Source organism: Vulpes vulpes, chromosome 7 (assembly GCF_048418805.1).
Source record: "Vulpes vulpes isolate BD-2025 chromosome 7, VulVul3, whole genome shotgun sequence".
NCBI lineage: Eukaryota > Metazoa > Chordata > Mammalia > Carnivora > Canidae > Vulpes > Vulpes vulpes.
Window position 1 is genome coordinate 84,120,706 of NC_132786.1, and position 16,282 is coordinate 84,136,987.

The 16,282-nt window shown below is 34.5% G+C and overlaps 1 protein-coding gene across 2 annotated transcripts in view; it reads right to left on the bottom strand.

Annotated features, from left to right (window-relative positions):
- The window catches only part of CALCR (calcitonin receptor), a 152,351-nt gene that overhangs the window by 58,293 nt on the left and 77,776 nt on the right, over positions 1–16,282 (bottom strand). For both annotated transcript variants that reach the window (XM_072764282.1, XM_072764281.1), the window contains exon 3: positions 2,779–2,859. In XM_072764282.1, the coding sequence (XP_072620383.1) occupies positions 2,779–2,829 (51 nt within the window). In that variant the 5' untranslated portion in view covers positions 2,830–2,859. The remainder of the gene's footprint in view (positions 1–2,778; positions 2,860–16,282) is intronic.

Consider the following 16,282-nt stretch of genomic DNA (forward strand, 5'->3'; position numbering starts at 1 on the left):
GTCCTCAGCTGAAACACCATTGGTTCTTTTGGTTAATAAATACTTTGCTTCCCACATGCCAGGTACTGTTCTATGTATTGGAGAGTTATCAGTGAACAAGACTGGCAAGGTCCCTGCCCCCATGGGGCTTACATTCTAGGTTTCGTACACACTAATCATGAAGTCCAAATCTGGTTTGAATGGCCATATACTAAAGCAATTCCTACTTTGATATAAGACAACTAGGCTACTTTTGTGTTACAGGTGATTTCTAGAAGCACAGAGACAAAACAATTACAGGACTGTTCTATGTAAAACTTTAAGAAATGGTCCATCTCTGCAGTGGTTCAAACCTAACGAACGTGGGAACCCATGCTGCAGTGCTGAAGGGAAAAATTCCTAATGATTACCACAGATAGAACTACTCTAAAAGGAACATGATTCTAGAACCCACAAATTGACATAACCAATAGGATTTTGATGTCACCATCCTTAATAATGACTGTGTAGATGTTGGAATTATTTGTTATTTGTAGTTTTCAATTACTTATACCTTTCAAAATAACGAAGGATAAAACAGGACTTTGTAAAGTGTTAACCCTGGTTCTTCCAGGTAGGATGGTTCTTCCAGGTAGGATAATTTCTACTTAAGCGTTATATAAATAACAAAGCTATTGCATAAATTCTAAGCAAATTAGGGAATACAGTTTAATTAACAGCAACAACAAAATGCTTCTCAGAAGAATCTAGTTTTTCTATGTCTTCATCATTATTGTTATAATCATCATCATCACTACACTTTTGAGTGCTCACTATGTGTCAAGCACTGTTCTAAGCCTACTGCATTACTGCAGATAAGGGAGAGGAAGTGAGTGGGTGATTTTGCTTAATGTAGATTGGGGCTCATGGAATGGGGTGGCAAACTGATATTTTAAAGAGCATTTGGAAATCAGGTTGGTAAAATTCAACGAATATACTGGTAGTGTTTTTCACAGTAATATATTGAAGAGGTAATATTTTATGGTAATTAAAATCAATGCCACTTTTTAAAAAATTACTTTTCTGGGAGGAGTATCAATGTGGAACATGATGAATGTTTTAGAAGCAAACTGACATTTCAAAAATTTTTTATGGGAAAACTCTTCAAATCAAATATATGATCCAAATAAAAGATAGAGAAGTAATTCCTGTTTGTCACAGCAAAGAGAGCACAGAGCCACTCAAGTGCCCTGTGCAGTACATTTGCTAGCAAAGAGATGCCCACAAACCATAAAACATTTCTGTCCATGGCTCAAATACATGAAATTCTTTTAATCTCTGAATTTTAAGGTATGTTAGGTAAAAGTTTTGAATAGAAGTGGTCTACTTTAATTTTAATACACCAAAAATGAGCTGTAGTCTTTATGATTAAAAAGATGGCAGTGCCCAAACTGTATTATCTATATCTAGTAAGCTACTTCAGTTTTTCTTCTATCACTGTCTAATATAATTACATGGTTTATGAAATAAAACTATCTAGAAATATTTCCATATAATTGATTGCATAGGATTTTATTTAAGCTCTAAAAAGAACAGTATAAATTATGAATGGAATATACCACCATTTCTGCAACTATAGAATTTCATATAAACCTTAGGCATTTATAGACAAAATTAAAATATGCTAGTAGTTCCTACAATATTCTTGTTTTTTTACTGTATTTACAGTGTAATTATTTATTTGTTTTTATTATATTTACAATGACATGAAGTTACCTGCATTTAACTAGATTACTTAAAAGTAATTACACTTAAATTATACTTAAAGCAAATTATACTGTATTTTATCTAAAGTTTAAAATAATGACAATCTTGCATAATAAAATAGACTCTACTCAATATCCAAGTGGATACAAAAAGGCTACTTTAACAATCATACCATAAGCCATTTATTTGATGTATAAGATTACAAAATAAAAATTCCCTTAAAAATTAGATGAACATTTGTGAAATATTTCTAATATTTTCCCCTGAAATATGTTAAGAGAAACAGTTTATGCAAAACTGTAAGCCTCAGACAACACACGAATTAATAATGTAAATCCTGGAACCCTGGACAAGTTTTATTTGGGTGAGTATAATATCAGGTACTGACTGATTTTTATTACCAGCTATAATTCACTGGCCAATGTTCTTCTGATGTGCTAGAAAGGATAAGGATCAAGACAACTCCTAATTTGTTTATATAAAATTTACCCATCTCTCTTTCATGTGCTGTGGAAGTTGATGTGATGGTGGGTTAGCAAAATCAACACAAGTAAATAGGCCTTGAGAGTATTTTCTAAGATAACTGCAGTTCTGGCTACTTGCTAACTTTTTAGGAATAAAATGGTATAAAAACTACATAAATTGGACATGATTTAAAGGGTTAGAGAAAGAGTTATGGAGTAACATTGGTCTATGAAGACTCATAATTTTGAAATTGTTTCAAATCCATGTCTAACATGAAAAACATTTTACCCAAGAACATTATTGACTTTCCATGTTAATTTCTAAGATAATGTGGAGATCTCTCTCAAGTTAATGCTAAATTTTTGTAAACAAAGCTCACATTTCTCAGTGAACCACAATAGTAATCTAAATTGTGAAAGTTCAGAGCAGGGATCTCTTAACAAAACACAAAGAAAATGATAGTTTTGAGGAACTTAGTCTTGGCTTGTGGAACTTGGTTTTGACAAGATGTTTACCCTTGCAAATACCCATTCATTCATACACTCTATTTTCAGCATTCTTGATTAGCTTAAATGATGTTTTACTTACATTTAGAAAGATGAAGAGTACCAAGCACCGGCGTGTGAGTGTGAACTTCATTTTTGGTTTTTGAGGATGATCTTCTAAGTCCTAGAAAAATATACAAGTAACAAAGACATTTAAATTAATAAATAGAGCTTTAATATTGACCTTAGTCAATTTGTTTTTCTTGTTCTTTCTAGTTGACTTGGAGATGATCTTTAATATATTGGTGATGCAAATGCAGTTACGCGTTCCATTGACCTTCCTTTCAGCCACGAATGACTGGTGTCTGTTTGTTGTCTAAAGTCCTCCTATTAAGAAATCCCACAGCCATCTTTACGTATCAGGACAAAAATAAGGGATTCAGAGACATCAAGAGCAATCAATGTGGACTTCAGTTAGCATGTGTTACCAGTAGAACTGCTGAAAATTTCAATGGAAACATCCAAAAAGAAATCACTTCATTGGTTCATTGGACACGAACAAATACAGTCTATGATTTGTAGAGGATCATTAGTCATGCCCTCTAGGTAATTTAAGGCCATCTTTGATTTAAGTAGTCTTTTTAGAGCCTTGAGTATTTTTCTTTCCTACAAAATTTTCTACAAACTTCAAGTTGCTACTAGGAATAAATTGCTTCAATAGCAAGGATTAAGTATGTCACCTAACAGCTCACCATTCCTACCCAAAAGCATAGAATAGTTAGAAACATGCTGCTGTATTACAAATAACAGTTTTTTATGCTAGGCTTAAGTTAGTATCTAACAGTTTGCCTAATATACTTGCTCCCAAAAGAGTAAGCTATACTCCATTTACATAGCAGTAAGAGAAGAGAAAATAAGGAAGGAGAAACTAAAGTTTTCACCCAGATTGCTAGAATGGGTATAAGGATGGATAGGGAAGGAATTCAGGAAGGAAAGTAGGGGAAAGAGAAGGAGCTTTTAATTTGTCTTTTCCCTTAACTGACAATATTACTATGTGAGTATTGGATGAGCCTTATTTCTGGGTTAAAAGGTAGGACTTTTGAAATGTGTTAATGTGTACTCATGAAATTAACACAGCTTTCCTTAATTAGATCTTGCTTTTTTTAGAAGGAAATTATAGATATACATTGGATTTCTAAAAGTCAGCTGCTTATGGTAGTCCTATGATTTAGCCTCTGAGAGAAGCAAAATGTGGGGAATGTTACAGGTGCCAGAATGAAAAGCCCGATCTCTTCTTTAGATGAAAGTCCTACTCATTAATTCCAAATGCAAGGGCTAAGCACAGTGAGAAGTCAGCTTCTCTATGAAGGTGAATATGGGGTGATTAGGCAATTAATTGGCTTGTTCTATGTCATATATTTGATGTCATTTGATATTTTATAAAGTATAAGTTGCTAGGTTTTGGCTCACAGTATCATCACCCTGAGGAGCGTCAGAGGCTGTGGGAGAATTGTTCCTCTACAACGGAGTGAGGCTGCAGTCATTTTGCTGTAGGAAAGGGGAGCCCCGTGGTTTCAAAGCCTCACACACTACTTTTATGATTGTACCACGAACAACTATGGTGAATGAAAATAGTATGAACATGGATCTGAGATTGAAAATTTGGAAATGACAGAGGAGTTTAGTCAAGAAACAAAGTCCTTTCCTTTTTCCAATAATTGAGAGGCGTATAATTTTACATACTCTTGCATGATTTTGAACTATAATAAATTTCTCATGTACAACTTTAAAGCAGATCTGGGCTGTACCAAACTTGACTCTGGTTAGAAAATTTCAGCTATAATTCTCCAGGATTAAATAGTACTTTGCCTCTCTTTGAGAGAAGTATTTCGTGGTGATCTGTGAAGAGGAGAGAAAGATCATATAAGTAGAATTATGAAGAAAGGGCTTTATGAATTTAAGGAAGAAAAAGAATGCCTTCTTCATGGCAAAGAAGAGTAGAATCAGAGTGGTGAAGAAGTAATTCATCTTCACTAAGATTCTTCCAAGGAGGGAGAAAAAAAAAAGAATGAAGAAAGTTAAAAAGAACAATGAATGTGGAAACCCAAAATGAGCTAACCTATAGCTTAGTTGAATGGATGATTAAAGAATGGATAAACTGCAGGATGGAATCAAAGAAAAAACTTGATGGAAAGACTAACATGGGATTTCCAGTAAGTTGGGTTCAGAAGGACTTTATTCAGTTTTATAACCCAAGAACCCAGAAAGAAATCTGGAACACAGTGCTCAGTAAATGTTGGTTGCTTAGTTTAAGGGATGACGTAGGGTCAGAATTTGGTAAGGCAGTAAGCATTATTCTTTTCCTAAAGAGTCATAGTTGTAGAGTTAAGAGATTCTAATTTCTGCTTTTACTTTTATTATTTCTTTTGTTTTCGTCAAGGAGTTTCACCTCTATGCCAGTTTCTTGTCTATAAAGACTCCTTAGCCATTCCTCCTTGAGTAGGAGAAGAACATACTTCCATACGGGAAGCATAACAAGCCCTCTGGATCTGTCCAGCAGTCTAGTTAGGGCAGTGGTTTCCAAGATGTCTTTTAGTCACCTTTTTCTAAAAACAAAAACTCTTATGGAGCCCCATATATAAACCAGATGAATGTGGAATCCAAAAACTTGATTATGGAGCCTGATTTAGAACATGTAAATGAAATAATCTTGGACAGTGGTTCAATTACTGGGTGGGACAACAGAATCTGCATTGCTTTGAATCTACAAATGAGCACTCATCACTAATCTTTTCTCTAGAAAATTGTATTCTTTTGTCGCAGAGGATGAGTAGGTCAGTGGAAACCACTTTTATTAATACACAGAGTATAAATCACTAATTCAGTGATGATGATTGAATAGAATAATCTTCATTGAATGAGAACAAACTTCCTTGACATGTAAAGTTATATTGTTTTTATTTATTTTTTGTGGAAAGAATATGAAATGTCAATGTCTGAAAATAATGTGTCTATTCTCATAGATCAGCATTTCCAAAAGTGTATTCCATAGAATAGCAGTAATCCCATGAGAAGCAGCATAAAATAAAGTTTCCATGGCCAAAAATGTTTAGGAAATTAAGCATTTCCTATATTCTTCTTAGAGATCTACTATAGACATTAGCACTTTAAAGTATTTAATTTTCCTGTACCAAAATCACTAGTTTGACTTTGTCTTCATTCTCCAAACCTGTTTGACTATGATAAAAATTTTTTTTTGCAATAACATTTATTAACCCATCTACAGAATATACTTTGGAAAATACTCTTTTGGCTCAATGGCAATTTCTAACCCACCATAGTCTATTAAGTTTGCAAGTCATGAGAAAGAGCTGCCCTTTTACTTAAAAATTTCTTTTTTCTCCTCCATGGAGCAAAAGTGGAATTTCTGAGGTCTTAAATATTCCCTAGCGTTGGTACAAAGCCCAAAGCTATAAAAGGCATCTCAGAGGCAATTGCTCCTTTGGAGCAATATTTGTTAAGAACCTCTCCCCTAAATCCCTGGCTATGAGAACATAAGTAGGGTGAGGGTATGCACAAAGAGTAGCAAAGAGACAGGCACTGCTTATCTCAAAATAGTTATAGCCTTTTGTCACCTACGGGCTAGAATCTGTTTCAAATTTGAAATTTGACATTTCTTTTGGAAACAGATCTATCTAATAAGTTTCTGTAGACATAGTCCAAGTGAACAGTTAAATAAATTTTGTGAAACCACAGGGTATGCTGGTTTGTTGCCTCAGCAATACCTTGGATGTTTGGATAACTCCTTGATTATATGATCTATTAGAAAGTTGTTCTTCATTACTACAGGAACTCATTTGTCAAGACATAATGTCATCATAAACCCAATTTATATTGACGTATTGAGCAAAGCACAATGGCTTTTTGCTTCTCATTATGAGTTTAAAATGTTCATCTAATTCCAAGCTCCAAGTTTAGTTAGTAAAAACTGGTGTCTCTGCAATGGGGAGCTGTTTATTTCATAAACAGTTTGGCACATCATGTAAAAGAACCTAGATGAGAAGGAAAGCAGAATAAAAATGATGTCAGATTTTAAAAAATGACTTTTTCTTTGACTCTTGTCAATGGCCCGACATAGTAAGTGTTCAATAAACATTTATTGAATGAAAAAATAGCTTGCCTTTAAGCAGTTGGCTAGGCAACATCAATCAGTGGGAAATCTTGGAGAAATGGTTCAGGATCACGTGCAGTTTGAAAGTGTGAGATTACTCAAATGGATATTATTAATGAATAATTAAATAGGATTTGGTTAATTAAGACCAATTTGAGGAAAAGGTATTGTGACCTCATCAATACTTTCTAGTACTGGATCTCCAATAGAGCCATGATAGAGAAATAGGAACTGTTTGATTCAAATCAATATAATTAAAAACACATCATGCACTTATTATGTGTGCCTTAATATCATCTCAAAATAAAGTTCAGCTTCAATATGAGAGGTTGGAAGAAAAATAGTCCAGTCTAAAGGGTCAGTATGGGCAAAGATGAGGATGTGGGAATCACTGAATATACTGAAGAAACTCTAATTGTGCTGGTTCTGAAGTTTATATTCCTGGTCATTACATATATACTGCCATCTGACATGAAAGGAATACACTCAGCTTTGTACAAATGAAATTCAAGTTGTCAGCAGTGTTGCCCATGCGGAGAACTTAAAATGCACATGATTTTAATTAACATGCTCACTGCTTCTGTATAAGCTAGTAACTTTATAAGCTCATGGTCTCTGTTGAGATCAGCTATGGTGAATATGGGAAGAGGTGTCAGTGCAGTGTAAAGGAAAAAAAAAATCTTGGGCTAAGGAATAAGGAATCCATATTCTAACCCTAAAACAACCTCTAACTCATTATGGACTTTTAAGCATGTTACTGCACCTTTCTGGACATCAATTTCATTATCTATAAATTAGATGGACTCTAATTTAGGGTTCTTATTACTCCAACATTGGCTGTGAGTTGAATTGTAATAACATATAAAAAAATATTTTGGAGAAAGAGAAAGCATAGCAATTAGATAAATATTGGGTCTTTTTGACATCCCAGTAGAAAATAAAGATAGCATTTTCCACATTGTGTTGTCCAAAATATAATCCTTGTGATGACTCATTTAATAATGAAAAAGGGAAAGAAAAAAAAGAAAAAGAAAAAGGGAAAGAGTAGTTCACCAGGACAAGGTTTGAGAAATGTTGGAATACCAATGTGTTCTTTTTTGGAAAAAAAATATGTTTATGTTAGGATACTGCAGCAATGGATCCTTTAACTAAATTCTAAGTTAGCTCTTGTTATCAATTACTTTACCAGTAAAAACATGCAATTAGCGCCCAAGTAATGAACAAGGAAGCTTGGCTAATAGTTGACTTCCACTGATTTCAGTGAATGAAAGGTGTGTTGCTCTCTCTTTATTAGCAGAAAAGACTACAGTTACAGGCAAATGTTACAGATTTATTAGCATTTCTTTATTATACTGGAATAGAAATGACAGGACTTGTCTAGATTACTGCAACCCTGATGAATAGATGATTAAGTATGTTGGTGCTATTACAGCATAAGGAATACAGCCAATAAAAAAATATGTTTGTGCTTTGTTTTGAAGGTTCACTTACTGATATGTGAAAGGTTTCCTTCTCTCTTACCCAGGAGACTTCCTGAGAGGTGCTGTACTGGTTGATTCAAATTATAAGCTCTTTTAAGTCAAACTTTAAAATATTTATGTAGAATTCACTGTCCCACACACATCAAACCATTCTATAAATATCAACAGGAATTCAAAATTGTGGGTTTATGATTTAGTTCTTATATGCACATTATTGTGTCATCATACACCTCTGACAAACTACTTCTTTCAGAAAAAGATATGCCTGATTTCACTGAACGCTGGAACTGGAAGAGATTCTAGAATTCAAATTTCCCAAACTTCTCATTGTACAGATGAGTTAATGAAAACCTACTGAAACGATATCCCTCAAATTGGTTAAAAGGTTAGTGGAAGAGCTCTGGTTAAATGCCTATCATAATCCCAAATGAGTGGGTGCTGTAAACTCATATCAAAAGTTTTTTTTCTAGCTGACTTCAACCTTCTGCTAGTAAAGCCTGTATGGTCTAGTTTAGTTGGGAAAGACATAAACCACATCCAAGTTCATCCTCTTGCCCAGTTTGGTTCCTCTTAGTCACCTTTAGGAATTTCCAATTGATTCTGATTTCAAGGATATTTTAGGGTAGAAGATGCTTAGGCCTAAATAAAGTGGATTAAATAAAGGAATATCCTGGGGTGTTATTCAAAATCCTTAATAGTGGCTGCTACTTCCATATCCGCCAATCAGGACAATTGCTGGCTATTAACCACAAGCTATATTGTACCAGTGTTCACCAGCTTCTGTAAGCCAGCCTTGGAGTTCTCTACTTTCCTCCTCTTTCCCATAAGCTTGGTGTTCATTGTGCATGTATCTCTGTATGTTTGTGTCTCTGCAGAAATGAAGGTGGAATGGAATGAGGCAAAGAGCTATTATTGTATTTATAAATTCACTCATCAAATATTTACTGAGTCAGATGCACTTTTTGCACTTATGAGCCATTATGTTGTACAGAGAATGCCTGAGTGGGAGCTACTCTTAGGTGCCCCCTTTATTTATACATGTTTCCCAATCCCTTCACCATTTCTGGGATTCTACACAAAGATATTTCACTGAAAACCTTACAGGGGACAAGCTTGCTCCTGTTTTTTCCAATTCCAGTAGCATATATTTACTAATAGAGAAAGGCACTATATCAGATATAATTTTAACCATTACAAAGCTTTCCTTTTCTTCCTATTAAATTATTTAAGGGTCCATTTCCTTGAAATTTGAGTACCTTGAAAATTATCCATTTTGCATGGCTGTGTAAGCAGTTCAAAAGTTTCTGTAAAATTAGCTGAATTCCCTTGAAAAATAGGGATTAAGTGGGATTAATGACATCAGAGATGGCTAGGCAAGCTGGAACCCTCAATGTTGGCCATGATGATGCAAATGGTCTTCATCATAGCAATTGTTTCCCACCATGACCCTATTAGTTAATATTCAAGATGATGATTTAAGGAACTTGTCTAAAATGATGGTGTCAAAGTCAATTTCAATGTGGCAATTTAATATTTCAGGTGAAGCCAACATGGTAATGTGCTTTATTAATGAAAGCTATTTTCTTTTTTAAAAGAAAACTTTCATGTGACTCACTTTGTCAATTCACTTTTTAAAAATTATATATGTAAAGAAGTTATGGTCCATAAAATAAAACTTAGCCAATCATACATTTAATTAGGAATACCAAAGAAGTAATCTTAATGCATGTGATTTGGCTTGGGGATGTAGATGGGATAATAACTGAGAAGCATGAAGCCAAGTTCAGTGAATTCAGAACATGTCTGGGAGGCATCTAGATCATCTCTATCCATAAGTAATCCCTATTCATATTTTCCCAATCTCTGACTGAATTTCTATGGCAGCTCTTTTGTTTTTTTAAGGTTTTATTTATTTATTCATGAGAGACACAGAGAGAGAGGCAGAGACACAGGCAGAGGGAAAAGCAGGCTCCATGCAGGGAGCCTGATGTGGGACTCGATCCTGGGTCTCCAGGATTACGCCCTGGGCGGAAGGCAGGCGTCAAACTGCTGAGCTACGCAGGGATCCCTATGACAGCTCTTTATACTTCCCCTGCCTCCCTCTGGTAGTTTGTGTTCAGGATAGTAGCTAAAGGAAGCACTGGAGAAGTAAGTGCTAGAATTCATGTAATGCCAATGAAGTGAATTGGAATAACTGAGTTGACCAAGAGTTTACTCTAATACGACTGTGACTTCTCTCAAGGAACCTTGACTGGCAACTTGTTTCTCTAATGTAAGTTGACTAATATAAATTCACTGCTCTGCTGTTGTTATTGGGCACAGTAGCTCACAGGCAGGTCTTCCTGGGACCTGAACTAACTGCTAGTAGGAAGGTGATGGGTAACAGAGTTCTTCCCTTAGCCTCTGTTCTCCACTGCAACACCTTTGAGCTTAAGGCTTTAGGCTCAGGAAAGTTTTGATGTTCTTTGGAAAGATACAGATGGAACCTAATGTTTATCAAGAAAACCTATTATTATCATGGCTGATTGTGTCTCAAAATATATAGTATAGTAGTTTTTAGCCAAATTAAAACATGTATTAAAATGGACTTTTTAAAAAAGATTTTATTTATTTATTCATGAGAGACACACAGACAGAGAGAGAGAGAGAGAGAGAGAGAGAGAGAGGCAGAGACACAGGCAGAGGGAGAAGCAGGCTCCATGCAGGGAGCCGGATGTGGGACCCGATCCCCGGACTCCAGGATCATACCCTGGGCTGAAGGCGGCACTAAACTGCTGAGCCCCCTGGGCTTCCCAAAATGGACTTTTTTTTTTTTTTTTTAAAGAAAGAATAGGTAGAAAGGAAGAAAGGAAACTAAAATGAACTGAGTAATTATATTTATTACATTATCTTCATATCAAATGCAAATAAACATTATCCTCACTTTATGCATAAGGAAACAAAGGTTTGCACATATTAAGTGACTTTACTTAAAGTTCTCTCAATGAGGGGCAGAGACAAAATTTGAAAACAGTTCTTCAAAACCATGCTCTTTCCATATTTCACACTGACTAGAAATATGTACATTTAAAATCAATATTTGGTAATTGAAAATAAGTTGTCGATAATTTTTCTTTTAAAAAGTATGCGAAATTTTGCTTTGGAAAATACATAGAAGTTTGATATTTTTTGTCTCTTAAATTGACAATTTGAAGATTGTTCAGTATTTTAAGCATATTTCATTCTTTCTCTTGGTTAATAGATATTTTACTTTATATTTTTATAGAATTCTAATTTGTCTTACATTTTTAATAATTAATTTGAAATAATGACAATATATTTCCCTTTATTTTTTTTAAAGGCTTTATTTTTTTGATATATATAGAGAGAATAGCAAAGCAGGAGGAACTTCAATGGGAGATTGAGAAGCAGGCTACCCACTGAGCTGGGAACCCTGTGTGGAGCTCAGTCACAAAATGGGCTCCTTCCCGGATACTAGGATCATGACCTCAGTCAAAGGCAGATGCTTAACCAACTGAGCCACTCAGGCACCCCAATATATTTCCCTTTAGAGTCTCTTGATGAACATTCCTTGTTGAATGGTTATGGGCCAATAAGGCTTCTGAGTTTTCATTAGCAATTCATTATTACCACCAAAAATCTTCAACAAGAACCAAATCTAAAAGGCATTAAGAGATTTATGGCTACTCATTTTAAAATCATTACACAGGATGCCTGGGTGGCTCAGTCAGGCATCCAACTCTTAATTTTGGCTCAGGTCATGAAATCAGGGTTGTGAGATTGAGTGCCACGTTGGGGTCCACGTTGGGGTCAAGCCTGATTTCCTCTCTCCCTCTCCCTCTACCCCTCTATCCCACAACAAAACAAAACCAGTAGATAAATGTTATCTTCCTAGATCAACTGTATTGACTATATTGACTTTTATCTAAATCATACATGTAAACTAATAATCATACTTTGGAATGATTACTGCTCAAAGACAGATGTAAATTATTTATATTATTTTTTCTAACTTTATTGAAGCAATTATTCACAAGTGCTTCAATGTAAAAGTTGCTCTCTGGGGAATTGTGCTAATGGCAGAGTTGGCCACTAAGGTGAATACTGGGGTAGATTACAACTAATACTCCCTGATTAACAGTCTCAATATTTTTACAGTATGCAATTTAACAATGCAGTACTATATTTTTCTCCTTCTATTAGAATTAAATGCAGTCTATGTAGCCAAAGATAATTAAGATCAAAATCAAAATACTCAATCCATAAAGGATTTTCTTAGCCCAGTATCAGTGGTAAGGCTAATGTTGATCCCAGTGCTCTCCTAAACCAAAGAACTGTGGGAAATAGATCCAGCCAAATGTTTCCATCTGGTCCATATCAACTGCTGTTTTATAATCAGCTTAATTAAGCACTGGAAAGTAAAATGTTGAAATAATTTAGAAAGGTATAAAGAGAAGCCTATTAAATACATTAACAAAGGAATATTCAAATATAAAAAGCAACACTTTTGGGAGGGGTTTGCTCATACTACTATCAGTTAATACTTTGTTAAATGCCATGGAAGTTCAGAGTTTGTGGCACTGGATTCATTGCAGTTCAATTCTAATTTGTCTCTCTAGAACAGAGATGTTTCTCATGGAGCTCTGTGTATATAACAAATTCAAGACTTAAAACAGGGAACAAACATTGCTGTACAGTGCACAGGCCCAGCCACCCCATTCACCAATATATATATATATATATATATATATATATATATATATACCCAGTTTACAGAAAGGTAAACCACATGACCACATGGAATAGCAATATTTACTAGAACAAGAAACCAAATCAATAGCACAACTGGAAACATAGTCTAGAAGCTGTTTCCTTGATTTATTTTTAAGGCTAGGATAATTACCACAGTCATTCAGAAATGTCTTTAGTTATTTTTAAATTAACACTTGGTGTTTCTTTAATAAAATAACAAAAATTCTATTTTATTATAAGAAGACAATATAGAAGAATTTGATTATCATATAAATGAGTTCTATGGTAAAATGTGCTTTGCTGTTTTCACACAACACTATCAAAGACACAAAATTCAACAGCACCCCATTTAAGAGCAATGATAGTATCATGCTCAGCACACTTTTCCTTATAACGACATAAATATGAGATGCTTAGAGAACAAGTCAGAATATGTCTTTTTTGGCTAAAATAATTTAGTGGAAGCAGGAAAAAATACTGCAACATAGGGTTCATGCATTTTAAAATAATTTCTTGATGGGATTTTACCACAGGAAATCTTAAATATTATAAGCACTATACTAATGGGGATATATGACTATCTTCTGGCAAAGTTTTTGTTTATTAACTGCATAAGTTTGTAAGCTATAAACAGTTTTACAATATGTAAATCCTTGAAACATGGAGACACTTTGACAATGATTTTTTTCCTAAAGATATAATAAAAAATTGGCTCATATTTAATTAAATACTCATTATAATATTGTGTACTACGGTGGAATTTGAAAATAATCTAAATGCTCAAAATAATAGATTTGTTAAATAAACTCTGGTACATCTACACTATGGAACACCATGCAGCCATTAAAAATTGTATTAGAATATTTAATTACCTTATTACATAGATATTTATTACATTAACAGTTTTAAGGACTATAAATTGAATTCACTGTATAATCTTGTTTTTGTATATATATATTTACATGTGCATAGAAAGAAGGCTTGAAGAAATATACAAAGTTAATTTTCTGAGTTCTTATGCAGTAGGTGCTATCAATATATTATCTTCCTTTTTCCTTTCAGTAGATTTTCTGTGTAGATACTATTATTGTAATTTTGCAGCTGTGGAAACTAAGTCTTAGGCAGCTATGTAAAATACTAGTCAGATTTGCTGTGTAACAAAAAAATCCCCAAGTCCTAGTGGCTTAAAAGAACAGATTTTTTTTGTTGTTGTTGTTCAAGTTACATGGAGCTACTGGGCAGCTGAAACTCCCTCTGTGGATCTGCTTCACGTGACTTTTTTTTCTGTGACCAAGGCTGAAGGAGTAGCATTGATCTGGAGCATGTTGTTCTCCTGGCAGGCGATTGTCCTGCCAGAGGAGCCAAACTACAAAATGGCTTTTCAAATTTTGCTCAGATGAGGTAAGACACAACTACTCAGTCACATCGCATTGACTCAAGCAATTTACAACACGATGCCTAAGGTCAATGTATTAGGAACAAACCATTCTTTTCTGAGTATAGAAAAAGTGAATAATTAAAACACACATACATACCCACACCCAGGAAAACTACACAAATTTTTACAGCAGAGTAATGGCAAAGATGATACTAAAATCTCTCCAGGAGATGGGACTGCAGGTGATTTTCTTTTGCTTATCTGCATTTTCTAATTTTTATAATACAGAGGAATTGCTTTTGAAATATAGAAAAGGGAAAAAAAGAAAAGGCAAAATAAACTAACTTGCATTTGTTCTGGGCTTTACCTCGTGTTGCTAATAGGGATTTTCCCCTGTGGTGTAGTTTTGAAGCAGAGAATAGGAAGGCTTACAGGGGAGAAAGGAAAGTTATATTCATCTCACCTTAATTGTTTGGCCCTGCTTTTAATCTGTCTTCTGGTAACTGGAAGAATACTTAAAAAAAAGTTTGACAATAACCCCCAATAAGGAATACCTCACAGATTAAAAGAGGGCACTTAAACCAAGTGGGAGTGCCATTTCAGAGAGGTCCATTCTCTATAATTAAAGCTTCATTCATAATACTAACAGCACCTTGCAATAAAAAAAAATGAGTTAGTACTAAATTAGCAATACGTTTAAGACAGAATGTCTGATGGTCTTTCTAATTACATCTCTTAAGAGTGCCCTGATGGTGATTAGCTGTTAAAAATATATTTCACAAATGTAATTACTAAACTATAAAGGGAAATGAATCTCAGTGGCCAATGAGGAATAGTCATAATATACCCATTAAAACAACTGCAAACAAAGACAGAACACTGTTCGATTATATTATAGAAAACTGCCCAAGTTTTCCATTTTACCCCTTATTGCTGTTTTGCTTCTTTGGAAATTCCCACCAGCAGGAGAAAAAAAATAACATATCCTATCTTACATTTCATATTTGCCTTTCCTAATGAAGACTACCATAACATAACTTAAATGTAGTTAAAAATAGTTAGATTTTGCAACATCTGTGCTTGAAATAAAGGCAATGCCTGACTGCAAAATAATAGACCATATAAGATAGTTATAGGATCTAACCTCAGCAGTATCTGATACTTCAAGAATGCCAGCAGGAATTCTTTAACCACATATTATTTTCTCTGTTCAGCAATATCTTTTCCTTTCTCTCACTGTATGTGTGATCTGTGATCTGCCATCTTAGGCAGATACTCAAATAATACTTATAAATAAGAGAGGCCTATATATCTATCACAGCCCTTAAGGCTTTTTTAAAAAATATCTTATTTATTTATTCATGAGAAACAGAGAGAGAGAGAGAAGCAGAGGCATAAGCAGAAGGAGAAGCAGGCTTCATGCAGGAAGCCCGATGCAGGACTGGATCCCAGGACCCCAGGATCATGCCCTGGGCAGAAGGCAGGCGTTCAACCATTAAGCCACCCAGGGACCACCCACCCCCCCTTAAGGTTTTAAGACCAAAGATAGATAAATGTTCAAAGTGTTCAATATCTTGGCTTGTGATATATATTTGACTAAAAAATATATTATATATACTCCATTGGCAACTCTGTAAATTACATCCTTGTTATATCTTAAGATGGAATTTTTTAGCATGGCATTTCTCAGGGAGAGGTGTTAATAAACTTTCAAAAAACAAAATTAAATGAAACAATTCTTAACACCATCAAAAAACTACATTAAAAAAATAAGCAAAGGATCTGAATAGAAATGTTTCCAAAGAAGAAATACAAATGGCCAATA